The sequence below is a fragment of the Artemia sp. Qi Xiang Cuo genome, chromosome 1, assembly GCF_049724085.1.
Source record: "Artemia sp. Qi Xiang Cuo chromosome 1, ASM4972408v1, whole genome shotgun sequence".
NCBI lineage: Eukaryota > Metazoa > Arthropoda > Branchiopoda > Anostraca > Artemiidae > Artemia > Artemia sp. Qi Xiang Cuo.
In genome coordinates, this window is record NC_142794.1 from 56,893,329 (window position 1) to 56,920,673 (window position 27,345).

Below are 27,345 nucleotides of genomic sequence, written 5' to 3' on the forward strand. Positions count from 1 at the left end.
GTGTCAATTTCTTGGAGTATCACGCTCTATTACAGAAATGTCTACTTCTCGTTGTTCGAACAAATATAGTGTTTAATTTAGATTAACCGGCTTATTTTCGGAGTGAATAGGTTGAAAGTATTCTATGGGTGATGAGAAGGGATGCTAGGTGGATGGCAAGCGTCTAAGGCCGTAATGGTCTGGGAGTGTTTTTAAGGTTAACACGAATGGCTTGGCTTGCGATAAGCTTGAATCAATGAGTTGATTACATAATTTTTAACAAGAAATGTCTGAAAAATATTTTAGGAATGAAGATGTAATAGGGCCGTTTTTTAGCACTAAGATCTTACATCTAAGACATCTAAGATTTCTGCAAAAATCATTATTTTTTAACTCATCTTTGTTCTAAGATCTTACAGCTCACTGATGTTTGCAAAAAGTGGGAAGAACTCCATTTTTCTGCCATATAGGACAATGACGAGAGAACTTTGATGATATACTCATCATTCCGCTGATTAGAGCAGAATGATAATAGACGTTTGTATAAAAACGACAAAAAATGTAAGATCTTAATTCAAAGATTTCACTTTTAAGAATTTTATGACAAAAGATGTAATATCATAGCATATTGATAAGTTAAAAAACCGCCCTAATGTCAGAGGGTTGCCGCAGAATAGTAATAGTTTGGCAGAGTACGAATCGTTGTATAATAATAGCAATAGAAAATATAACCATTTAGGGTGTTCAAACGTTAGAAGACCTTTAAAATATTGATGACGAGCGTCTCAGGGGTGCCACAAAGTAGTTATAGTTTGGTACTATGGCGTGGATTGCTTGGAATATTACGCTCTAGGACAAAATACCGACTTCCCGCTTGTAAAAAAATATACTGTTTAATTTAGATTCACCAGCTTATTTTCGGAGCGAAACAAAATCCCGGTTTTTCAAAGAAAATTAAAGAACTGTATTAAACCAAAATGAGCAAAAAACCAAAATCAAATAATCTACAAAGCGTAAAACTATCATAGAAAACGATGCATTTTCAAAATGCCGATCCAATTCTGACTTCATCCAGGTAAAACAAATTACTCATGCTTTGTCTTTTGGCAAGTTGAGGCTAAATTTTGCATAGCGGGGCCATTTCTGTAAGACAACAAACAAGAATAGAAATGACTAGAAATGAAGAACTTATGCACTCTTTCAGCTAATTAATACTAAGTTTTGTAATAATGGTCCATTTCTATAAGCAAACACACAAAAATTGAAAAATGTAAATTAAATGTTCCTTAATTACCCGTGCAATATGACTAAATTGAAGAATTTATACACTCTTTCAGTTAGTTAAGACTAAGTTTTGTAATAATGGATCATTTGTCTAACAAAACACAGAAAAATAGAAAAAATGTATTAATGTCCCTTGATTACTCGTGCGATATGACTAGAATGAAGAATTTATGGACTTTTTCAGCTAGTTAACTCTAAGTTTTGTAATAATGGTCCATTTCTCAAAGAAAACACACAAAAATAGAAGAAATATATTAAATGTTCCTTAATTACCCGTGCAGTATGACCATATCGAAGAATTTATGCACCTTTTCAGTTAGTTAAGACTAAGTTTTGTAATAATGGACCATTGTCTAATAAAACACAGAAAAATAGAAAAATGTAATAAATATTCCTTGATTACCCGTGCGATATGACTAAAATGAAGAATTTATGGATTATTTTAGCTAGTTAATACTAACTTTTGTAATATTGGACCATTTCTATAAGAAAACACACAAAAATAGAAAAAATATATATTAAATGTTCCTTAATTGCCCGTGCAATATGACTAAAATGAAGAATTTATGCACTCTTTCAGTTAGTTAAGACTCCTTCAGTTAGTCAGTTAGTTAAGTTTTGCAATAATGAACCATTTGTCTAAGAAAACACATAAAAATTGAAAAATGTATTAAATTTTCTTTGATTACCCATGTGATATTACTAAAATAAAGAAGTTATGGACAATTTAAGCTAGTTAATACTAAGTTTTACAAATTGAAGGGGGGGGGGCCGGGCATTTCTCTAAGAAAACACAAAAAATAGAAAATAAATTAGATGTTCCTTAATGACCCTTGCAATGTGAGTAAAATGAAGAACTTATGCACTCCTTCAGAGAGTTATGATTAAGTTTTGCAATAATGGACCGTTTTCCTAAGAAAAGACATAACAACAAGCCCGCTCCCGCTGGAATTAGCTTCTAGGAGTCATACCTTTCTTATATGCATACTTGTTTGTTTTTCATTTGTCATGTTTTTCACATTTTGTCTTTTTGTTTGTTGTGCTTTTTAACTGCTGTCTCATTTTTTAATATTGTTGTAAATTTGTTTTAATTAATAGAAATTTTATTTACAATAAGCTTAATCCTTTAGATATGTTGTTAATCTAAGGGGTTTACATAATCTAAGCATCGCTTTCGTCTTTTGTCGCTAAAAATACCATGAGAGCAATTGTCTCTGGAGATATATATTTTTCAAGGACGTGCCAAAACGAGCAGGAATTAACATAAGTTGGGCTCAAAACCCCTCTGCCTTTACAAGGCCAAAACATAATTTGCCCTTCACTAAAAAAAATACAAATGAATGTACATTGTCAGTTTAATATACATATACTGATATTTAGTAATCAAAATGTAAATATTATTTGATATATTTAAGTTATAAAAGTAAAAACATTTATATTTTTTAAGTGCAAATTATGTTCTGGCCTTGGCAAGGCATAGGGGGTTTGAGCCCAACTTATTTTAATTTCTGCTCGTTTTCAGTTTCAATAGGTTATTTATTGTAATTTCTCTTCGTTTTGGGTTTCGTTTCTTTATCGATGCTGATTTGTGGTAGTTTCCCGCTTGGTAGATTATTTTATTTTATTTTTGTTCATTTTGTTTAATAGAGTTCTTTAGTTTTCTTTGAAAAACTTATTTTGTGGAAAAAGTTTCTTTTAATTAATACGACAATAACACTGCTGTGGTTAAGGTAGGAAATGAGGTTAGCTGCTGGTTTTGTATCAGATCAGGAGTTAAGCAGGGTTGTGTTCTATCCTCTTTTATATGGCTCATTTTGATGGCTATGTTTTAAGGAGTCCAGGAAAGGCAATGGTAGAACACGGAAACAAATAGAAAGGAAAAACTTTCCTTGACTAGATTATGCTGATGATTTAAGCATCTTAGATAAAAGTGTGAGCAAAATGAATGAATTTTTAGAGGTTTTGCGAGTTCAGGATGCTAGAATAGGTTGGAAAATTAATGTTAAGAAGACTAAGTCGCTAAGGCTAGGAAAAAGTGAAGAAGAAACGGCGATGTTTGGTAATGAAAAGAATGATCAGGTAGACAGCTTCACTTAAATTGGTAGTATTATTAGTAAAGACAGTGGGTGCAGGGAAGATGTTAAAAGTAGATCAGCCAAGGCTCGAAGACTTTTTTTAACAGTTAAAAAAAGTTTGAAGAATAGGAAGATAAGTCTGCAAACCAAGATTATAACATTGGAAGCTACAGTGATGACAGTGTTCAAATATGGTTCTGAAGCATGGGCGTTCCGAAAAACGGATGAACATTTGAGTAGAGTAGTACCTTATACTTTGCACAGACGTATAGGAATTACCATGCTATTTGCACAGACGTAATGGAATTACCATGCTATTTGCTTGAAGCTATAGGAAAAAATTTCTATGGAAGCTATACACCTTTTCAAAAAGAGTGAGTATCCTCTCACATGGCCTTCCATTTTGCTGGGACGTATAGGAATTACCATGCTATTCTATAGAAGCTCTACACCTTTTCAAAGAGAGTCAGTACTCCCTCACACAGTTTCACGTGCACATTGCAAAAAGCATGCAAAACCTATAAAATGATTAAACACGTTTTGAAACTACATGCTATTTGCTTGAGGCCCTAGGAATTCCCATACTATTTCCTTGATGCTCTACACCTTTTCAAAGAGAGTCAGTACTCCCTCACACAGTTTGACATGCACATTGTAAAAAAAAGCGAGCAGTACGAGCGGGGATTCCCCTTGCAAAAAGCGATTTGGACAATATTTTTTGGACGATATTTTTTTGGACAATTGCCTTAACTCGAGAGTAGTTTGATTAAGAATTTATCATGTCTAGAATTGATGCCAATATGCTGTTGAATCATTTACCAAAAAAATTAACTCTATTTACAAAAAAAAAGGGTTTAGTATTTGCAAATTGAACTTTATGAACGATATTAATTATTGTTTGAATAATAGAAGCATGAATGATTTTAATTATTGATTTGATCGTATGAAGGTAGAGAAAAAAAAGGGATAAGGGATTCGAGAATTGGACCATACAAACGATATTAATTGAATAACAGAGAAAAAAAAACAGAGCTAGATAGTATTTGCGAATTGGATTGTATGAAGGTGGAGAAAATGGGTTAAAGTGATTAACAGTTAAGGTAACCCCGAAGGGCTTGTTAACTCAGGCAATTTGTTATAAATTTGAGACAACATAAATCTATGAAAATGGTTAATGATGATAGAATGACATTGCGAGTTGACCTAGCTCTACCTCTCCGATGTGTTCTGTATAATACACAAGTGGTGTTTGAACAGTGTTGTCAGTTTAAAACAGAATCTAACGTTATAGCATTCTAAAAGTTGATACTAAGAGAGATGTAGATGGCAAGAAAAGAATTTTAATAATGAAATTCAGAACAAACCTTAGAAATCCTCGCAAATCAAGTAGTAAGGTGTATGTGAGTACGAACCATCAAGAATCATAAGCACCAACGACCCTAACCAGCAGAGACATCAACCCCCCAAGGGTCCCCTATCCCAAAACTCAAAGGGCGCCCCCCCTCCAACTTTGTGGACCCCCCCCCCCCCATTCTTTTTTATTTTTTTTAAAATGATATATTTTTTCCAACTTTTTTTTACATTTCTTCGAATAAGATGAAACATACTTAAATTCAGTAGTGTTTTGTCGTGGTTTACCTTGTCACAGTTACATTCTCTCAATTTTTCAAAGTTCATTTTGAATTTCTTACGTTGAAATGCAAGAGTTGGAATATTTTAGTAGTGTCTTATTGGGCTTTACATTTTCACAGTTACATTCTCTTGATTTTCCAAAGTTCATTTTGAATTTCTTTCGTGAAATGCAAGAGTTGGAATATTTCAGTAGTGTTTTGTCATGGTTTACCATCTCACAGTTATATTCTCTTGATTTTTCGAAGTTCATTTTGAATTTCTTTCGTGAAATGCAAGAGTTAGAATATTTCAATAGTGTTTTGTCGCGGTTTACCTTGTCACAGTTACATTTTCTTGATTTTTCAAAGTTCTTTTTTGATTTCTTTCGATGAAATGCAAGAGTTGGAATATTTCAGTAGTGTGTCGTCATGGTTTACCTTGTCACAGTTACATTCTCTTGATTTTTTCAAAGTTCATTTTGGATTTTTTCATTCTCTTGATTTTTCAATGTTAATTTTTAATTTCTTTCATTGAAATGCAAGAGTTAGATTATTTCAGTAGTGTTTTGTTGTGGTTTACCTTGTCACAGTTACATTCTCTTAATTTTTCAAAGTTCATTTTGAATTTCTTTCTTTTATATGAAAGAATTGGAATATTTCATAAGTGTTTTGTTGCGCTGTACCTTGTCACAGTTACATTCTCTTAATTTTTCAAAGTTCATTTTGTATTTCTTTCGTTGAAATGCAAGATTTGGAATATTTCAGTAATGTTTTGTCATGGTTTACCTTGTCACATGTACATTCTCTTGATTTCTCAAAGATCATATTGAATTTCTGTCGTGAAATGCAAGAGTTTGAATATTTCAGTAGTGTTTTGTCGTGATTTACCTTGTCAAAGTTACATTCTCTTGATTTTTCAAAATTCATTTTGAATTTCTTTCATGAAATGCAAGAGTTTGAATTTTTCAGTAGTGTTTTGTCGTGGTTTATCTTGTCACAGTTACATTCTCTTGATATTTCAAAGTTCTTTTTGGATTTCTTTCCTTGAAATGCAAGAGTTGGAATATTTCAGTAGTTATTTCTATTTTTTTACCCTGTCGCAGTTATATTCTGTTGATTTTTAAAATTTCATTTTTGATTTATTTACTTAAATTGCAAGAGTTGGAATATGTCATTAGTGTTTTCTCCTGGTTTACAGTTACATTCTCTTGTCACAGTTACATTCTCTTGATTTTTCAAAGTTCATTTTTGGATTTTTTTCGTTGAAATGCAAGAGTTGGAATATTTCAGTAGTGTTTTGTTATGGTTTACCTTGTCACAATTACATTCTCCCGATTTTTCAAAGTTCATTTTGGATTTTTACATTCTCTTGATTTTTCAAAGTTAATTTTGAATTTCTTTCGTTGAAATGCAAGAGTTGGAATATTTCAGTAGTGTTTTCTCATGGTTTACCATGTCACGGTTATATTCTATTGATTTTTCATAGTTAATTTTGAATTTCTTTCGTGAAATGCAAGAGTTGGAATATTTCAATAGTGTTTTTTCGTGGCTTATCTTGTCACAGTTACATTCTCTTGATTTTTCGAAGTTCATTTTTGATTTATTTCCTTGAAATGCAAGAGTTGGAATATTTCAGTAGTGTTTTGTCATGGTTTACCTTGTCACAGTTACATTCTCTTGATTTTTCACAGTTCATTTTGGATTTTTAAATTCTCTTGATTTTTCAAAGTTCATTTTGAATTTCTTTCGTTGAAATGCAAGAGTTGGAATATTTCAGTAGTGTCTTTTTGTGCTTTAAATTGGCACTGTTACATTCTCTTGATTTGTCAAAGTTCATTTTTGGATTCCTTTCGCTGAAATGTAAAAGTTTGAATATTTCAGTTATTTCTTGTTATCGTTGACCTTGTCACAGTTACACTCTCTTTAAATTTCAATTTCTATTTTGATTTTCTTTTGCGAAATGATAATCTTGGAATATTTCATTAGTCTTTTGTCGTGGTTTACCACTGTCACTGTTACATGCTCTTGAATTTTTATATTTTGTTTTGAATTTCTTTATTTAAATGCAAGAGTTGGAATATTTCAGTATTGTTTTATCGTGGTTTACCTTGTCAAGGTTACAATCTCTTGATTTTTCAAAGTTCGTTTTGGATTTCTTTCCTTGAATTGCAAGGGTTTGAATATTTCAGTGGTGTTTTGTCATGGTTTACCTTGTCACAGTTATACTCTCTTGATTTTTCAAAGTTTATTTTGGATTTCTTTCGTTGAAATGCAAGAGTTAGAATATTTCAGTAGTGTTTTGTTATGATTTACAATTTCACAGTTACATTCTCTTAATTTTTCAAAGTTTATTTTGGTTTTTTTTCGTGGAATACAAGAGTTGTAATATTTCAGTAGTGTCTTTTTGTGCATTACCATGTCACTGTTAGATCCTATTGATTTTTTCAAAGTTCATTTCGTATTTTTATATTCTCATGAATTATCAAAGTTAATTTTGAATTTATTTCATTGAAATGCAACAGTTGGATTATTTCAGTAGTGTTTTGTCGTGGTTTACCTTGTCACAGTTACATTCTCTTTATTTTTCAAAGTTCATTTGGGATTTCTTTCATTGAAATGCAAGAGTTGGAATATTTCAGTAGTGTTTTGTTGTGCTTTACCTTGTCACAGTTACATTCTCTGGATATTTCAAAGTTCATTTTGAATTTCTTTCGTGAAATGCAAGAGTTGGAATATTTTAGTAGTATTTTTTTACGCTTTACCATGTCACAGTTACATTCTCTCGATTTTCAAATTTCATTTTGAATTTCTATCATGAAATGAAAGAGTTGGAATATTTCAGTAGTATTTTATTGTGGTTTAGATTTTTACAGTTACATTATGTTTATTTTTCAAAGCTCGTTTTGGATATATTTCATTAAAATCCAAGAGTTTGAATATTTCAGTAGTGTTTTGTCGTGGTTTACCTTGTCACAGTTACATTCTCTTGATTTTTCAAAGTTTATTTTGGATTTCTTTCCTTGAAATGCAAGAGTTGGAATATTTCAGTAGTGTTTTGTCCTGGTTTACCTTGTCACAGTTAAATTCTCCTGATTTTTGAAAGTTCATTTTTTGAATTTTTTTCGTTAAAATGGAAGAGTTGGAAAATTTCAGTAGTGTTTTGTTATGTTTTACCTTGTCACAGTTAGATTCTCACGATTTTTCAAAGTTCATTTTGGATTTTTACATTCTCTTGATTTTTTTTCAAAGTTCATTTTGAATTTCTTTCGTGAAATGCAAGAGTTGGAATATTTCAGTAGTGTTTTGTCGTGGTTTACCATGGCAGAGTAACATTCTCTTGATTTTTCAAAGTTCATTTTGAATTTCTTTCGTAAAATGCAAGAGTTTGAATATTTCAATAATGTTTTATAATGGCTTACCTTGTCACAGTTACATTTTCTTGATTTTTCAAAGTTAATTTTGGATTTCTTTCCTTGAAATGCAAGACTTAGAATATTTCAGTAGTGTTTTGTCATGGTTTACCTTGTCACAGTTACATTCTCTTGATTTTTCAAAGTTCATTTTTGATTGTTACATTCTCTTGATTTTTCAAAGTTCATTTTGAATTTCTTTCGTTGAAATGCAAGAGTTGGAATATTTCAGTAGTGTTTTGTTGTGCTTTACCTTGCCACAGTTACATTCTCTTGATTTTTCAAAGTTCATTTTGAATTTCTTACGTGAAATGCAAGAGTTGGAATATTTCAGTAGTGTTTTTTCGTGCTTTACCATATCACAGTTACAATCTCTTGATTTTTCAAAGTTCATTTTGGATTTTTTTCCTTGAAATGCAAGAGTTGGAATATTTCAATAGTGTTTTGTCGTGGTTTACCATGTCACAGTTACATTCTCTTGATGTTTCAAAGTTCATTTTGAATTTCTTTCGTTGAAATGCAAGACTTAGAATATTTCAGTAGTGTTTTGTTATGGTTTACTTTGTCACAGTTACATTCTCCCGATTTTTCAAAGTTCATTTTGGATTTTTACATCCTCTTGATGATTTTTCAAAGTTCATTTTGGATTTCTTTCGTGAAATGCAATAGTTGGAATATTTCAGTAGTGTTTTGTAATGGTTTACCATGTCACAGTTACATTCTAGTGATTTTTCAAGTTCATTTTTGATTGTTACAGTCTCATTAGTTCGCGATGTTTATTTTGGTTCTTTGTCGTTGATATGCGATGGTTAGAATAGTTTATTTGTTTTTTGCAGTGATGGACCCTTACCCTTCTTTTTTCTTTTAAGAAGTCTATGTCCATTTTGGAAAACATACGTGGAAGCGCAGCATCTGGAATAATTCGGTAGTTCTATGTTGTGCCCAAACTTGTCGCTCATACATTCTCTATTTCTATCAATTTTAATTTTGAATTTTTTTCGTGAAAAGCAAGAGTTAGAATATTTGAGTAGTGTTTTGTCGTGGTTTACCATGGCACTGTTACATGCTCTTGATTTTTCAAAGTTCATTTTGAATTTCTTTCATGAAATGCAATAGTTGGAATATTTCAGTAATGTTTTATCGTGGTTTACCTTGTCAAGGTTACAATCTCTTGATTTTTCAAAGTTTATTTTGGATTTTTTTACTTGAAAAGCGAGGGTTGTAATATTTCAGTAGTTTTTTGTTATGCTTTACCTTGTCACTGTTACAATCTCTTGATTTTTAAGAGTTTAATTTTGAGTTCTATCATTGAAATGCAAGAGTTAGAATATTTCAGTAGTGTTTTGTCGTGGTTTACCTTGTCAAAGTTACATTCTCTTGATTTTTCAAAGTTTTGTTTTGTTATGGTTTACATTGTCACAGTTACATTATCCCGATTTTTCAAAGTTCATTTTGGATTTTTACATTCTCTTGATTTTTTTTCAAAGTTCATTTTGAATTTCTTTCGTGAAATGCAAGAGTTGGAATATTTCAGTAGTGTTTTGTTGTGGTTTACCATGTCACAGTTACATTCTCTTGATTTTTCAAAGTTCATTTTGAATTTCTTTCGTGAATTGCAAGTTGGAATATTTCAATAGTGTTTTATCGTGGTTTACCTTGTCACAGTTACATTCTCTTTATCTTTCAAAGTTCATTTCGTATTTCTTTCGCTGAAATGAAAGAGTAGGATTATTTAAGTAGTGTTTTGTAATGGTTTACCTTATCCCAGTTATATTTTCTTAACTTTTAAAATTTCATTTTGAATTTTTACATTCTCTTGATTTTTCAAAGTTCATTTTTTATTTCTTTCATTGAAATGAAAGAGTTGGAATATTTCAGTACTCTTTTGTTGTGATTTACGTTGTCACTGTTACATTCTCTTGATTCTTCAAAGTTCATTTTGGATTTCTTTCGTTGAAAATCAGGAGTTTGAATATTTCAGTAGTGTTTTGTTGTGGTTTACCTTGTCACAGTTACATTCTATTGATTTTTCAAAGTTCATTTTGAATTTCTTTCGTGAAATGCAAGAGTTGGAATATTTCAGTAGTGTTTTGTCGTGGTTTACCATGTCACTGTTACATGCTCTTGATTTTTCAAAGTTTATTTTGGATTTCTTTCGTTGAAATGCAAGAGTTGTAATATTTCTGTAGTGTTTTGTCGTGGTTTACCTTGTCACAGTTACATTTTCTTGATTTTTGAAAGTTCATTTTTGGATTTCTTTCGTTTAAATGCAAGAGTTGGAATATTTCAGTAGTGTTTTGTTATGGTTTACCTTGTCACAGTTACATTCTCCTGATTTTTCAAAGCTCATTTTGGATTTTTACATTCTCTTGATTTTTCAAAGTTAATTTTGAATTTATTTAATTTAAATGAAAGAGTTGTATTATTTAAGTAGTGTTTTGTCGTGGGTTACCTTGTCACAGTTACATTCTCTTAATTTTTCAAAGTTCATTTTGGATTTCTTTCCTTGAAATGGAAGTGTTGCAATATTTCAGTAGTGTTTTGTTGTGCTTTACCTTGTCACTGTTACATTCTCTTTATATTTCACAGTTTATTTTGAATCTCTTTCGTTGAAATACTAAAGTTGGAATATTTGAATAGTGTTTCGTCATGGATTACCATATCAAAGTTGCATTCTCTTGATTTTTCAGAGTTCATTTTGAATATCTCTCGTGAAATGCAAGAGTTGGAATATTTCAGTAGTTTTTTATCGTGGTTTACCTTGTCACAGTTACATTCTCTTGATTTTTCAAAGTTCATTTTGAATTTCTTTCCTTGAAATGCAAGAGTTGGAATAGTTCAGTAGTTTTTTGTCATGGTTTACCTTGTCACAGTTACATTCTGTTGATCTTTCAAATTTTATTTTGAATTTCTTTCCTTTACATGCAAGGTTTTGTATATTTCAACAGTGTTGTGTCCATGTTTAACATGACAAATTTACATTCTCTTTACTTTTGGAATCTCATTTTAGAATTTCTTTAGTTGAATTGCAAGTCTTATAATATTGATGTAGTTTTTTGCAGCAGTTTTCCTTCTGATAATTACATCTTCACGATTCTTCAAAGTTAATTTTGTATTTTTACATTCACTTGATTTTTTTTTCAATGTTAATTTTGAATTTCTTTAGTGAAATGAAAGAGTTGGAATACTTCAGTAGTGTTTTTGTTTTGGTTTAACTAGTCACGGTTAAATTCTATTGATTTTTCATAGTTCATTTTGAATTTCTTTCGTGAAATGCAATAGTTTGAATATTTAAATAGTGTTTTATAGTGGTTTACCTTGTCACAGTTACATTCTCTTTATTTTTCAATGTTCATTTTAGGATTTCTTTCCTTGAAATGCAAGAGTTGGAATATTTCAGTAGTGTTTTGTCGTGGTTTACCTTGTCAGAGTTACACTCTTTGGATTTTTCAAAGTTAATTTTGGAGTTTTACATTCTCTAGATTTTTCAAAGTTCATTTATGATATACTTAGTTGAACAGAAAGAGATTGATCATGTACGTTTTGTCTTTTTTAGTTTTACCAATTAAAATTTACAGTATCTAGATTTTTAGTAGTTCATTTTGGAGTCCTTACATTGGTAAGCACTAGTTTTAGCATTTCAGTAATGTTTTGTCATAGTTAGCTTAGTCACTATTGCAGTTTTCTTTTTTGTAATTGTTCCATTTTTATTTCATTAATGAACAGAAAGAGTTGGAGAATTTCAGTAGTGTTTTGTTGTGGTTTACCTTGTCACTGTTACATTCTCTTGATTTTTCAAAGTTCATTTTGAATTTCTTTCGTGAAATGCAAGAGTTGGAATATTTCAGTAGTGTTTTATCGTGGTTTACCTTGTCAAGGTTACAATCTCTTGATTTTTCAAAGTTTGTTTTGGATTTCTTTCCTTGAAATGCAAGAGTTGGAATATTTCAGTAGTTTTTTGCCCTGGATTACCTTGTCACAGCTAAATTCACTTGATTGTTCGAAGTTCATTTTAGGTTTTCTTTCGTTGAAATGCAAGACTTAGATTATTTCAATAGTGTTCTGTCATTATTTACCTTGTCAGAGTTACATTCTATTGATTTTTCAAAGTTCATTTTTGATTTTTAAATTCTCTTGATTTTTCAAAGTTTATTTTGTATTTCTTTCGTTGAAATGAAAGAGTTGGAATATTGCAGTAGTGTATTGTTGTGCTTTACCTTGTCACAGTTACATTCTCTCGATTTTTCAAAGTTCATTTTTTATTTCTTTCATTGAAATGCAAGAGTTTGGATATTTCAGTAGTGTTTTGTTGTGCTTTACTTTGTCACAGTTACATTTTCTTGATTTTTCAATGTTCCTTTTGGATTTCTATCGTTGAAATGCAAGAGTTGGAATATTGCAGTAGTGTCTTGTTGTGCTTTACCTTGTCACTGTTACATTCTCTTGATTTTTCAAAGTTCATTTTGAATTTCTTTCGTGAAATGCAAGACTTGGAATATTTCAGTAGTGTTTTATCGTGGTCTACCATGTCACTGTTACATGCTCTTGATTTTTCAAAGTTCATTTTGAATTTCTTTCGTGAAATGCAAGAGTTGGAATATTTCAGTAGTGTTTTATCGTGGTTTACCTTGTCAAGGTTACATTCTCTTGATTTTTCAAAGTTTATTTTGGATTTCTTTCATTGAAATGCAAGAGTTGGAATATTTCAGTAGTGTTTTGTAGTGGTTTACCTTGTCACATTTACATTATCTTGATTTTTCAAAGTTCATTTTGGATTTCTTTCCTTGAAATACAATAGTTGGAATATTTCAGTAGTGTTTTGTCGTGGTTTACCTTGTCAAAGTTAATTTCTCTTGATTTTTCAAAGTTTTGTTTTGTTATAGTTTACCTTGTCACAGTTACATTATCCCGATTTTTCAAAGTTCATTTTGGATTTTTACATTCTCTTGATTTTTTTTTTTCAAAGTTCATTTTGAATTTCTTTCGTGAGATGCAAGAGTTGGAATATTTAAGTAGTGTTTTGTCGTGGTTTACCATGTCACAGTTACATTCTCTTGATTTTTCAAAGTTCATTTTGAATTTCTTTCGTGAATTGCAAGTTGGAATATTTCAATAGTGTTTTATCGTGGGTTACCTTGTCGCAGTTACATTCTCTTGATTTTTCAAAGTTCATTTTGAATTTCTTTCGTGAAATGCAAGACTTGGAATATTTCAGTAGTGTTTTATCGTGGTCTACCATGTCACTGTTACATTCTCTTGATTTTTCAAAGTTCATTTTGAATTTCTTTCGTTGAAATGCAAGAGTTGGAATATTGCAGTAGTGTCTTATCGTGGTTTACCTTGTCAAGGTTACATTCTCTTGATTTTTCAAAGTTTGTTTTGGATTTCTTTCCTTGAAATGCAAGAGTTGGAATATTTCAGTAGTTTTTTGTCGTGGTTTACCTTGTCACAGTTACATTCTCTTGATTTTTCAAAGTTCATTTTGGATTTCTTTCCTTGAAATGCAAGAGTTGGAATATTTCAGTAGTGTTTTGTCGTGGTTTACCTTGTCAAAGTTACATTCTCTTGATTTTTCAAAGTTTTGTTTTGTTGTGGTTTACATTGTCACAGTTATATTATCCCGATTTTTCAAAGTTCATTTTGGATTTTTACATTCTCTTGATTTTTTTTCAAAGTTCATTTTGAATTTCTTTCGTGAAATGCAAGAGTTGGAATATTTCAGTAGTGTTTTGTTGTGGTTTACCATGTCACAGTTACATTCTCTTGATTTTTCAAAGTTCATTTTGAATTTCTTTCGTGAATTGCAAGTTGGAATATTTCAATAGTGTTTTATCGTGGTTTACCTTGTCACAGTTACATTCTCTTTATTTTTCAAAGTTTATTTTTGATTTATTTCCTTGAAATGCAAGATTTGTAATATTTCAACAGTGTTTTGTCATTTTATACCTCATATCAGTTACATTATCTTAATTTTTTCAATTTCATTTTGGATCTGTACGGTCTCTAGATTTTTCAAAGTTTATTTGTGATTTCTTTCATTGGAAAGCAGGAATTAGAATATTTCAGTAGTGTCTCTTCGTGCTTCACTTCGCCATATCTTAATTTTAATTAGTTTTAAGATTTCATTTTGGATTTCTTTCGGTGACAATCAAGAATTGTAATATTTCAATTTTAGCTTGTCATGCTTAAACTTGTACCTACTAAAAACTTTTAATTTTTCAAAGTTAATTTTGAATTTCTTTCGTTAAATGAAAGAGTTAGAATATTTCAGTAGTGTTTTGTCGCGGTTTACCATGTCACTGTTACATTCTCTTGATATTTCAATGTTTATTTTGAATTTCTTCCCTTGAAATACAAGAGTTGGATTATTTCAGTAGTGTTTTGTGCTGGTTTACCTTATGACACTTACAGTCTTTTGATTTTTGAAAGTTCATTTTTGAATTTCTTTCTTTGAAATGCAAGAGTTGAAATATTTCAGTAGTGTTTTGTTATGGTTTACATTGTCACAGTTACATTCTCCCGATTTTTCAAAGTTCATTTTGGATTTTTATATTCTCTTGATTTTTTTTAAAAGTTCATTTTGAATTTCTTTCGTGAAATTCAAGAGTTGGAATATTTCAATAGTGTTTTATCGTGGTTTACCATGTCACAGTTACATTCTCTTGATTATTCGAAGTTCATTTTGGATTTGTTTCGTTGAAAAGCAAGAGTTAGAATAACGGAGGGTGATTCGACACTTGAGGACACTGTTTGTGACATTGCTTCAAATGCCCTCCGCCCCCACCGCAGTGGCCGACCCAAAAGCGGGCGGGCCGGGAAGCGCCGCGAGGCCCGCTGTGGCGGGTAAACCACGATAAAACACTACTGAAATATTCCAACTCTTGCATTTCAAGGAAAGAAATCCAAAATGAACTTTGAAAAATCAAGAGAATGTAACTGTGAAAAGGTAAACCACGATTAAAACTACTGAAATATTCAAACTCTTGCATTTCACGAAAGAAATTCAAAATGAACTTTAAAAAATCAAGAGAATCTAACTTTGACTTGGTAAACCACGACAAAAACACTACTGAAATATTCCAACTCTTGCATTTCACGAAAGAAATTCAAAATGAACTTTGAAAAATCAAGAGAAAGTAAAAATCCAAAATGAACTTTGAAAAAATCAAGAGAATGTAACTGTGACAAGGTGAACCACGACAAAACACTACTGAAATATTCCAACTCTTGCATTTCAAGGCAAGAAATCCAAAATGAACTTTGGAAAATCAAGAGAATGTAACCATGACAAGGTAAACCACGACAAAACACTATTGATATATTAAAACTCTTGCATTTCAAGGAAAGATATCCAAAATGAACTTTGAAAAATCAAGAGAATGTAACTGTGACAAGTTAAACCACGACAAAACACTCCTGAAATATTCCAACTCTTGCGTTTCACGAAAGACATTCAAAATCATATTTAAAAAATCAAGAGAATGTAACATTGATATGTTAATCCACGACAAAACACTACTGAAATATTCCAACTCTTGCATTTCTCGAAAGAAATTCAAAATGAACTTTGGAAAATCAAGAGAATGTAACTGTGAAAATGTAAAGCACAACATAACACTACTTAAATATTCTAACTCTTGCATTTCAAATAAAGAAATCCAAATTGAAATTCTAAAAATCAATCGTCTGTAACTGCGGCAATGTAAAGCACTACAAAAGACTACTGAAATGTTCCGGCTCTTTGATTTCATCGATAGAAAGCCTAAAGAATCTTTTTGATACCAAGAAAATGTAACCTTGAAAAGGTAAACCACGACAAAACACTACTGAAATTAAGTATTTTTCATCTTATTCGAAGACATGTAAAAAAAAGTTGAAAAAATATATCATGTTAAAAAAATAAAATAAAAAAAAAATGGGGGGGGGGGCAAAAAGTTGGAGGGGGGCGCACTTCGAGTTTGGGGATAGGGGACCTTTGGGTGGTTGATGTCTCTTGATGATGATTCTTGATGGTTCGTACTCACATACATCTTACTACCTGATTTGCAAGGATTTCTAAGGTTTGTTCTGAATTTCATTATTAAAATTCTTTTCTTGCCATCTACATCTCTCTTAGTATCAACTTTTAGTATACTATAACGTTAGACTCTGTTTTAAACTGACAACACTGTTCAAACACCACTTGTGTATTTATATAGAACACATCGGAGAGGTAGAGCTAGGTCAACTCGCAATGTCATTCTATCATCATTAACAATTTTCATAGATTTATTTTGTCTCAAATTAATAACAAATTGCCTGAGTTAACAAGCCCTTCGGGGTTACCTTAACTGCTAATCACTTTAACCCTTTTTCTCCATCTTCATACGATCCAATTCGCAAATACTATCTAGCTCTGTTTTTTTCTCTATTATTCAATTAATATCGTTTGTATAGTCCAATTCGCAAATCCCTTATCCCTTTTTTTCTCTACCTTCATACGATGCAATCACTAATTAGAATCATTCACGCTCCTATTATTCAAACATTAATTAATAACGTTCATAGAGTTCAATTTGTAAATGCTAAACCCTTTTTTTTGTAAATAGAGTTATTTTTTTTGGTAAATGATTCAATAGCATATTGGTTTCAATTCTAGACATGTTACATTCTTAATCAAACTATTCTGGAGTTAAGACAATTGTCCAAAAAAAATATCCCTGTTTTTGAAAGTGGAATTCCCGCTCATACTGCTCGCTTTTTTTTGCAATGTGCATGTCAAACTGTGTGAGGGAGTACTGACTCTCTTTGAAAAGGTGTAGAGCATCAAGGAAATAGTATGGGAATTCCTAGGGCCTCAAGCAAATAGCATGTAGTTTCAAAACGTGTTTAATCACTTTATAGGTTTTGCATGCTTTTTGCAATGTGCACGTGAAACTGTGTGAGGGAGTACTGACTATCTTTTGAAAAGGTGTATAGCTTCTATAGAATAGCATGGTAATTCCTATACGTCCCAGCAAAATGGAAGGCCATGTGAGAGGATACTCACTCTCTTTGAAAAGGTGTATAGCTTCTATAGAAATTTTTTCCTATAGCTTCAAGCAAGTAGCATGGTAATTCCTATACGTCTGTGCAAATAGCATGGTAATTCCTATACGTCTGTGCAAAGTATAAGGTACTACTCTACTTATTTGCTAGATGTTTTCCAGAGAAATTGCTTACGTTTTGTTCCGGATACCCGGCTGACTGGCCGTATTTTAAACAGTAGACTGTACGAAAAGTGCGGTTGAATCCCGGTTTCTAGGGATATAATGAAAGAAAGGTTGAGATGGCTACGGTCCGTTCTGCGGATGAAGGATGACAGATTGCCGAAGATTGTCCTTTTCGACCAATCGTCAAGGGATAAATGGAAAGCAGGTCTTCCGCAGTTCGGGTGATAGGCTGTCATAAAGAAATATTTAAGGAAAATGGGAACTTCCATGGAGGGTGCACAGAGGGGGGCTTTGAATAGATGGGGGTGGTGGAGGAAATTGTGTAGCTGTGTTGGCCTCAGTCAGCTTGGTGCAGCGGTGAGTTATTAGTAGTAGTAGTACTATCTCACCTTCCTTCCAAAATTACGTACAAACTAACAAATTTTAGGTAATTTGCCATATCAATGATCTTATAACTTTCGTTACCGAATATTATATCCAAGTCTACTAGCTTCACTAGGATATAACTCAACTAACTTTCACTTTCTCTTTCTGTTCCTATCCCTTAATATTTTGTCTAATACGGAGAGATTCTACTGCTGTAATCTTCATTCATCTCAAGAATCAATATCGTAATTAGTTCAACTTTCCGATCCTGCAGTCTGTCAACATTCCAATTAATCTTGTGTTTTGCAAGCTCTTTAGTCGTGTAATATATTAGTTCATAAGAATTTATGCTAGACAAGGCCCATCAAATTTTATTAATGTATATAAATTTTTTTTGTTAACCAATCTCCAAAACAAATCAAAAAAATACTTTTTGAATTCGCTTTTATACTTATAGGGTATTTATATAGGCTGTTATTTTCTAGGGTAAAAAATTAAGCCCAAATCTTCAGAAAAAACTTTTTTTTTAACTATCAATGCTTCGATAGCTCCAAAAAGTCTCTGCAACCAGTGAAAACTCTTCTTGGCACCAGCACTGTTTTCTCCAGCACCACCAATGTAATACCTGGTGGTGTCGCTAGAGCACAGTTACGTGATCGAGTAGTCACAAGGGTTCTACAAGCTTTTCCGCGCCGACCTTACAAACAGTGGAATGTGACAAGTGTACTACCTGTGGTTGAAGTAAGGGCCACACAATTTGACTTGAGGTGTTACGACACGTGTCACCACAAATAAATACATATTCTTGGAAGGAGACGGTCCTCAGGTCTCAACTAGAATGACGATTATTCTCAATAACCTTTTTTTAATCCCACCAAACTTCGGGGAACATAATCTAATTCAATCGCAGCAAAACAACTCGCTTTTAATTAGCAATGTCGATCCCAACACTATCTATTATCATCTCTCAACGTGAGTTCTGAACAGGAACTAACTATAAAATATATGTACACACAAAAAGAATGGTTTCCTTGGGGGTTGTCATAGTCTGATGTAAGCCAATCCAATGTATCACCCCCACAATTAAATTTAGAAACTCCATAAGTTAAGAATTAATGGTCTAGAATCTAGCAAGCCCATGTGTATGGACATAAAGAATTGTATTCCAAGTCAACTAATTTTTCTCTTGCGAAATTGTCGCATTGACGATGAGTGTTTAGCTTGTAATTTATAATTACATTAAAGGCAAATGGAAGCAAAGAGGAAAGAGGACATTTATCCGATAAAAAGGGGCACGGGCCCCAGCATACGTGTTTTGAGGATGTAGTCCCGCTGAAAGCTGGTAGACCGTGGATGAATCTGCCCTATCATTTGAGGGACGGGTATGACCTGTCCAAGCCAGTCTGAAGCTCCCAAGTGGAGTTCTCAGGCTAGGTAAAAATTAAATAAATAAAAATTTCTTAACTGGAAGTAAGGAGCGACATTAAAGCTTAAAACGAACCAAAATTATTCAACATATGAAAGGTGCTGTCCCCTCCTCAACGCCTCGCTCTTTAAGCTAAAGTTTGACTCTTTGTCACAACTCTACTATTTAAAACAAAGAAAACTTTATCGTAAAGAGCAAGGCGATGAGGAGGGGACAGCTCCTTTCATATACAGAATAATTTCTGTTCGTTTTAAGTTTTAATGTCGCTCCCTACTTTCAGTTAAAAAAAAAACTAATTTTTTTACATTTAATTTCTGAAAGTTTTTCAACTAATGGAAGTTTGAATTTGGCTCACCGTACATAAAAATTAAAATAAATTTGCATACCAATTTTGGCAGATTTATTCCGTATATGAAAAGTTGCCCCCTACTCAGTACCTTGCTCTTGACGCTAAAGCTGTTAGCACTTTTAAAAAAAAGTTTCCTATTCTAATCAAACGGCCCCCGTGTTTAAGTAGACGGTCTTAAAAGATTGGGACAAAGAGTCAAATTTTAGCGTAAAGAGGGGACAGCGTATTGAGGAAGGATCAACCCTTCATATATCGAATAATTTCGTTTCGTTTTTCAAATAATGCCTTTAAATATGGCTCATCCTCTATAAGATATACCCCTCCCGTCAAAAATCTTCCGAGGAAATTTAATACCACGTAAAATGTACCCCCCTTCAAATTCCCTCCAGACAGTCCTATCTTTGCTGAGAATACCCCTCCCTATAAAATTACTTACGGATGATCCAGCCTGAAAAATTCTCCTTAGAATTCTTTTATTTGAATAAGACTTTAATCTTTAATCGGTTTCTCGATCACTCCAGAAATGCCCCCTCCCGTTGAAAGTAGTTCCTGAAAATAAAAACACAAGAAAAAAAGCCCCTTGATGATTCGCCTGGAACATCTCCATATGAAAAACTTGGTAAAGAGAATATAAGACAATTAAAAGAATTTCGTATAGTAACTCTGTCAAATCCCCCCAGTGTAACATTTCCCCTGGAATATCCAACCCCCCTGAGATTTCCCTCCCCAAGGAAGATTCTCCTAATAGAAATCCACCCCAAGCGCAACAGCTGCCCCCCCCCAAAAAAAAAAATAAAAATAAAATCTGTATACATCCCAATAACAAATTCTATACCTAAACAATGGGCGAATTTCATAACTTACAGGCCTCTCCCCACGAACTTTGGGGATCAGTTTAGACCTAAATATAACATTATTTGATCTTTCAACTATAATGAACAAAATGGCTGTCTCGAAATTTGATCAGATAAGTTTTAGGAAAGAATGGGCGTGGGAGTCCCCAGTTGCCCTTCATCTTTTTGGTCACTCAAAAAGGGCACTGGAACCAGTGGCAAATCCAGGCGACGATGGGGTGCACGTTCCCCCTAACATAGTCTAAAATAGTTACCCTCTTCTAACCCTCTAGGACTATTATTTTGATACGATCTCACCTGAAAAAAAAAACAAAAAAAAAACGCATCCGTTATCTGTCTACTGGCGAATATAGTAAAATTCCACATTTTTGCAGATAGGAGCTTCAAACTTCTACAGTATGGTTCTCTGGTTTGCTGAATCTAATGGTGTGATTTTCATTAAGAGTGTTTTCCCCCTTTTTTAAAAATCAGGCAAATTTTCTCAGGCTCATAATTTTTGACGGGTAACACTAAACTTCATGAATCTTATATATTTGGAATCAGCATAATAAACTGATTCTTTTATTGCGTCTATTGATATTGAAATTCCATTTTTTAGAGTTTCGGTTACTATTGAGCCAAGACGCTCCTTACTTACAGTTTGTTATCACGAACTGTTTGACAATAGCGGACACCTTGACAGTACCAACGAAGGTTTTCTATAGAAATGAAAAAACACATATAGAAAAGCAAAACCTAGAAATACCATGCCCAAGAGGCACCAACAGCCCAGGGACTGTTGGTTTTATTGATTCCAGGTGCTATGGCAATGGGCGTTTGTGTTCTTGGCCTCAATTTGTGTTTGCTATTATGACCAGAGTAACAATAATAATAATTCCATTTTGAGCCCATTGAATGTGTCTTGTACCGACCATTGCTTATAATGAACTTCCAACTTTTATAATTACAGAATGCTTATATATTGCTTCAATTTTAAAATACTTCAAGTTTTAAATACTTATAATTTTGTACTGCGGGACAGGATCTTTCGCATCTAAATTTTTTTTGGCTATCACAAACGCTACTAAAATTTGATGATTTTTAACTCTTGTTATTTTTGAAACCTCTTTGAGATGGTAATCATTTTGTTGACTTCATGCTGCTACAATTATAAGGAATATATTCAAGTAGAAATCGGCTGCTTTTCAGTGACAAGTATTTTTTTTTGTTCCGATATCCCAAGGCACTACGTTTTATTATTTTTTGAATACAATCTAATAATATTCTTACTTTTTATTACATACAGCTGTGTTGAACCATCTTTTGCACTTGGAGCGGAGCAAATATAAGTTCCAGAATGACGTTCTACCACACCATGAATATTTAATATGGAAACACTTCTACCGCGTGCAACGTCTGTCCTAATGCTGCTCCCTGAGTTGGTCAGGGGATCAATTAAAGTCTTATTATGATACCAAAACATGACTTCTGGAGGTGACTGAGTCTAAAAGTAAGGTTGAATTTTTAAAAACAGCTATTTTTCCTCTTAAATGTCATCCTCTTCTATTCTCTGAAATTCAGGGTGTCTTTTTAAGATATGCTAAATTTTTAATAAGTAGTGAAAAAGGTTATCAAAATTAGAGTCAACAGGAAAGAAATAAAAAAAACAACAAAAATTAGAACAACTTTTCTGTGCATATGAAACCTATTTCGTAGGGTATCGAATGTCTCTTAAATGATGGTTATGCTCCAATTCTCCTATATCACTGGATTCTTAGAACAATACTTGATGACTTAAATGAATGAACATTTTATAAGTGAATGAAGTCACTGACAATCCCTCCAGTCTTCTCTCACACAAGACGGATAGTCCTCTTTCTTCAAGCTAAATTGGATTACCTTGATAGGTTAGAAGGTCCCCCAACCACAAGAGTGACCGTCTTCTCTGTCCTCTAGTGAATCATAGAAAAGCATGCTCCTTCAGAGATGTTTTGATGCATGCTCCTTCAGAGATGAATGGGAGGGTATGCGTGAATACCAATTTAAGTTCACGAATATTTTGATTTTGTTATCTTATTCAACAAATTAAATTTATGTGAAAGACAAGACAGATGAGTAAATATGACTGCTCTAGGAAAATACCTAGCTCACTTCATGCTAAAGAAGAAAGCACTTGTAGGTTTTTTGACTTTTTTCGTATTATTTATAACAGTATTGTTGGTATAACTAACATTTTATCACTTGCTCCTTGGCACTAGTATATTAGCATCGGTCGATGCTCCAATCCAGCAGACTGTTAATTTGTAATCTTGAACTTCTTTACTGCTACGGTCTTCATTTAATCAGAAGCAGACCATGAACTTGTAGAGAAAACATACCTAGATAAACTGAATTTATTTAAAGAATAAGATGTAATCAACTTTTTTGCGCGAATCAATCGATTGTCCTTGGCCGTGCGGTTCGAAAAAAGGACAAAAAAGCTTTTCAACTACTTCACTTCCTTAACTACTACGAGTTTTACAATTCTAGTTGGAACAGGGGGCATGAATTGAAAATGAGAGTAAAAATTACGGTGTTTTGGATTTGAAAGCAGAAGGTACGAATCTCCGTACTGAACATTCATTGTTTCGTATAGAAAACAGAATTTAGAATCTTCAATTTTCATTTAGAATTTTATTCGTATAGAATTTTCGTAGGCTTATAGAATTTGTTTACTCAGGCAGGAAGGATGGGGTACATAGAAAGGGAGTAGGGCTCATGATTAATAAGGAAGCTGCTAAGTCCTGTTCAGGCTGGGAAGGAATTAATAATACTAATTGTTCATTTTATGACTAAAATGTTCAGGGTATCAGTAATAATAGTATATGCCTCTGTTGAACCAACTGACGGAAATACGAGTGACTCAGATGAATTTTACTTACAGTTACAGGAGCAAATAGACAGGGGCAAATAGATGGTATGCTAGCCCAGGTAAATTTGCTGAAGGAAAAGAAAACAGTAATGGCCAGACTTTTTTAATTTTGGAGGTATAATAATCTTGCTATAACCAAAAACGGTGTTTAGCCAATGTCCCATGAGTTAACATTGTATTCACGTGATGGTAAGACAGCAAATTTTATTGATATGTTATAGTAAACCGAAGACTGGCAGGATCAATAACAAGATACTAGGCTGTATAGGAGTACAGTTATTGATGTTAAAAGTAAAGATAACCAACTAGTAGTGTCTAGGGTTAATTTAAAGCTGAAATTTCTGAAGGGTAAATACCTATAGGGAAGTTATGATGTTGGTAGACTCAAGGATGAGTGTTTGAGAAAAATTTCCAGAAACTGGTGAATACTAAACTTGAGAGTTTAAAATTTGACAATGTGGAAGATGGTTGGAATAATTTTAGAAAAACATTTTTTGAAGTTACTGTGGGTGTCTTAGGCAAGAAAGTTAAGACTGCAGCTAGGAATACTAGTGAAAAGTTTTATGTTTCATAGAGAGGAGAAAAGATTTGTACAAGAATTATCTGAGTGACAGATCATATTAAAACAAACGGAATGTAAAGAAAGTGGAGAAAACTTTAAAATATAAACTAAGGAGGTGTGAAGTGGAGTCCATGGATAAATTTGCCAAGGACCTGGAAGATGCAGCTAGACTGCATAATAGTAAAATATTGTACTGGCATGTTAATAAATTGAGAGGGAGTAGTCTATCCTGACTCGTCCAAGTTAAAGATAGGAACGGGGTCTCAATTAGTGATAAGGAAAGATTTAAAAAGAGATGGGCGGAACATTTTAAGAATGTTTTAAACCGAGATACAGTTTCAGGAAAGATATAGAGGAAAATGAAAAAGTTTCTGAAAGGTTGGATGTGAAGGAAGATTTGTTTTGTGATGAAGAATTAGCGACAGTACTAAAATCGGGTAGCAAATTACTTAGTAATATGATACTTTTTAGACTGAAAGATGCTTTAGACAAAGTTTTAAGGGAAGAAATGTACGAGAATAACACTGCTGCGGTTAAAGTAGGAAAGGAGGTTAGCAGCTGGTTTTGTACTAAATCACAAGTTAAGCAGTGCTGTGTTCTATCCCCCTTTATATGGATCATTTTAATGGTCTTTGGCTTAAGGAGCACAGGAAAGGCAATGAGAGACCACGGAGTCAAATGCAGAGGAAACACTCTCCCGGACTTAGATTATGCTTATGATTTAAGTATCCTAGATGAAAGTGTGAGCAAAATTTTTTGCGGTTTTTTTTAGAGGTTTTTTGCGTTCAATGTGCTAGAATAGGTTTGAAAATTAATGTTAAGAAGACTAAGTCAATAAGGTTAGGAATAAATAAAGATGAAAAAGTGACGTTGGGTAACGAAAAGATTGATCAGGTGGGCAGCTTCACTTACCTTGACAGTATTATTACTAAAGACGGTGGGAGCAGTGAAGATGTTAAAAGTAGAATAGCCAAGGCTCAGGGTGTTTTTTCACAGTTAAAAAAAAATTGGAAGAATAGGGATATAAGCCTGCAAACCAAGATTAGATTATTGGAAGGTACTGTGGTGATAGTGGTCAAATATGGCTATGAAGCATGGGCGCTCCGAAAAGCGGATGAAGAATTGCTAGATGTTTTCCAGAGAGATTGCCTATGCATTGTTCTGGGTACCAATCTGACTAACCGTATTTCAAACTGTAGGATGTACAAAAATATGGTTCAATCCCGCTTTCTAGGGTTATAATGAAAGAATGGTTGAGATGGCTAGGGTACGCTCTGCGGATAAGGGATGACAGATTGCCGAAGATTGTCCTTTTCGGCCAACCGTCTAGAGCTAAACGGAAAGCAGGTGGTCCTCGTTTGGGGTGTGAGGTTGTCATAAAGAAAGATTTAAAAGAAATGTGTAATTCCTCGGAGGGTGTAAAGAGGCTTTGAAAAGATTGGGGTGGAGGAGGAGCTTGCGTAGCTGTGTTGACTTCAGGCGTCTTGCTGCTGCAGTGAATTGTTAGTATTAGTTTTATTATTAGTAAGAAAAAAGAGGAAAAATGAATTAAGGATGCTAGAAAAGATAACTTAGAAATTAGACGATACCAAAACAAAAATAATGCATAAAGACAGCTTATCTTAATTAGATGCTATTATCTTAATAGTTATTTCTATTGTTTCATAGTTATAGCACATATCGAGACTAAGGACCCTGTGCCCCTAACCCAACTAAGAAAATCAAACACCTTAATTTTTCAATAAGATGGCACGCTCCAACTAATTAATGACCACTATGGAATGTTTCTAAATACGGAATTTGTAATAGTTCGTTTAAGGCTCAGAAAAAGATATGTTGCTTGCATCAGTGCTTCCATTTCTACTCTATTTTAGAGTAGACTACTTTATTTTGAATGTTTGTCCTCTAATATTTTTAGACCTACTTTAATACTTTATTTCTACTCTAAATTTGGATTTTCCACTTTTTTGCCTATGAATTTTTGTTACGGAAATAGGAATTTTGGATACAACGGTGGGTTTTCGGCAAAAGCGGTTGAAAAAATGTTTTTGTTGGACTTGGATAGATCCACGAAATTTGAAACAAAACAACCAACGTGAAAACACCGACGACAAATACAAATAGAAGCACCTATGCACATTTACAGTCAAATAGACTGAACAATAGACAGTAGGAAATAATCGGTTTTTATTAGGGCTTATTTTTCTGCATCTTTACCAAACTAATATAGCTGATTATATCATGAATCATGTCTTCAATGAACACATAGCCTACAAGTTCGGCTCTAGTGTTTCTGCATGTTGAGTTGATTTGAATTGTTGGATGATTTTGTGCAGTTTGTCTCATACCTTCTTAGCTTACTTATAGCAGAAGCATGAATTCAAAATAAAACTTTGAATTAATGATTAATTGGTATTTTTTTCTCAACTTAAAAGATATTGTTATATGATGAAACAGCCAAGTTATTTGAGTTTAGCCTTAAGATATCTTATTTCTTTCAGGTTATACTTTTTGGGGGGGGGTGGAAATTGAGATGGCCTCTGAAGATCCTAAGTGGGCAACCCCCTTTGCTCCATGGCAAATGACGTACCTGACCTCTATCTTAGTTTTCCTTTTATTCTCTTTTGAGTAAAAAGTTAAGTATGAAAGAACAAGTCACCATAAATAGAACAAATGCTTATGTTTTTACAACATATTATAGTTTGCTAATTTATATTCATCAAAGGTAGGATAAACATATTGCAATGCACTTTCAAAAATATTGGTCTAGTGCACAATCAGACTCTATTGCAGAATGCAAGTATTGTACAACTACAATAAATATTGGTAGACAAGCAAAAGGACCTTTGATTCAGCACATGAAGGGCAAAAAACACAAGGAAATGGAGGGAGAATTTTTGAAATCAAGAAAATTGAAGCCTATTGGAACATTTTTGATAAGTCCCTAGAGGACAAGGTTCTGGAAACAAAGGCAAAAAAGGAGAGTTCCTTGTTGCCAACAATTTGCCTTTCTTGCTGTCAGACAAACTTATCCATCTTCTCAAGTCCTTACCTGGGAAGAATGTCCTAAACTGTGTGAGGGAAGGAAAACAGAAAGTCATAAATATTGTTCGACAGGGATTGTACCCCCACTGTCGGCAAGGGCTGGTAAATGACCTCAAAGCCTCCACGTTCTCGATTATTATCGACGAAACAACAGACCATACTGTTTGCAAACAGCTAGCTATTTGTGTGAGTTTTGTAGACGAGAAACTAGAGACAAATGTAGATGTCCTAGAGATCGTTACCTGACCCGAGGGGACTGCTGAAGGCGTGTTCCAAAGTTTTGACACTTGGCTGCAATCGCTAA

General features: G+C 33.0%; 1 protein-coding gene across 1 annotated transcript in view; it reads right to left on the reverse strand.

Annotated features, from left to right (window-relative positions):
• LOC148956508 (uncharacterized) overlaps positions 1-26,342 on the reverse strand; it is a 166,867-nt gene extending 140,525 nt beyond the window's left edge. The window contains exons 1-2 of the mRNA XM_089091067.1: positions 26,214-26,342; positions 21,814-22,027 (exon numbers count right to left, since the gene is read on the reverse strand). Coding sequence (XP_088947193.1) covers positions 21,814-22,027; positions 26,214-26,342 — 343 coding nt within the window. The remainder of the gene's footprint in view (positions 1-21,813; positions 22,028-26,213) is intronic.
• Positions 26,343-27,345: the final 1,003 nt, after the last annotated feature.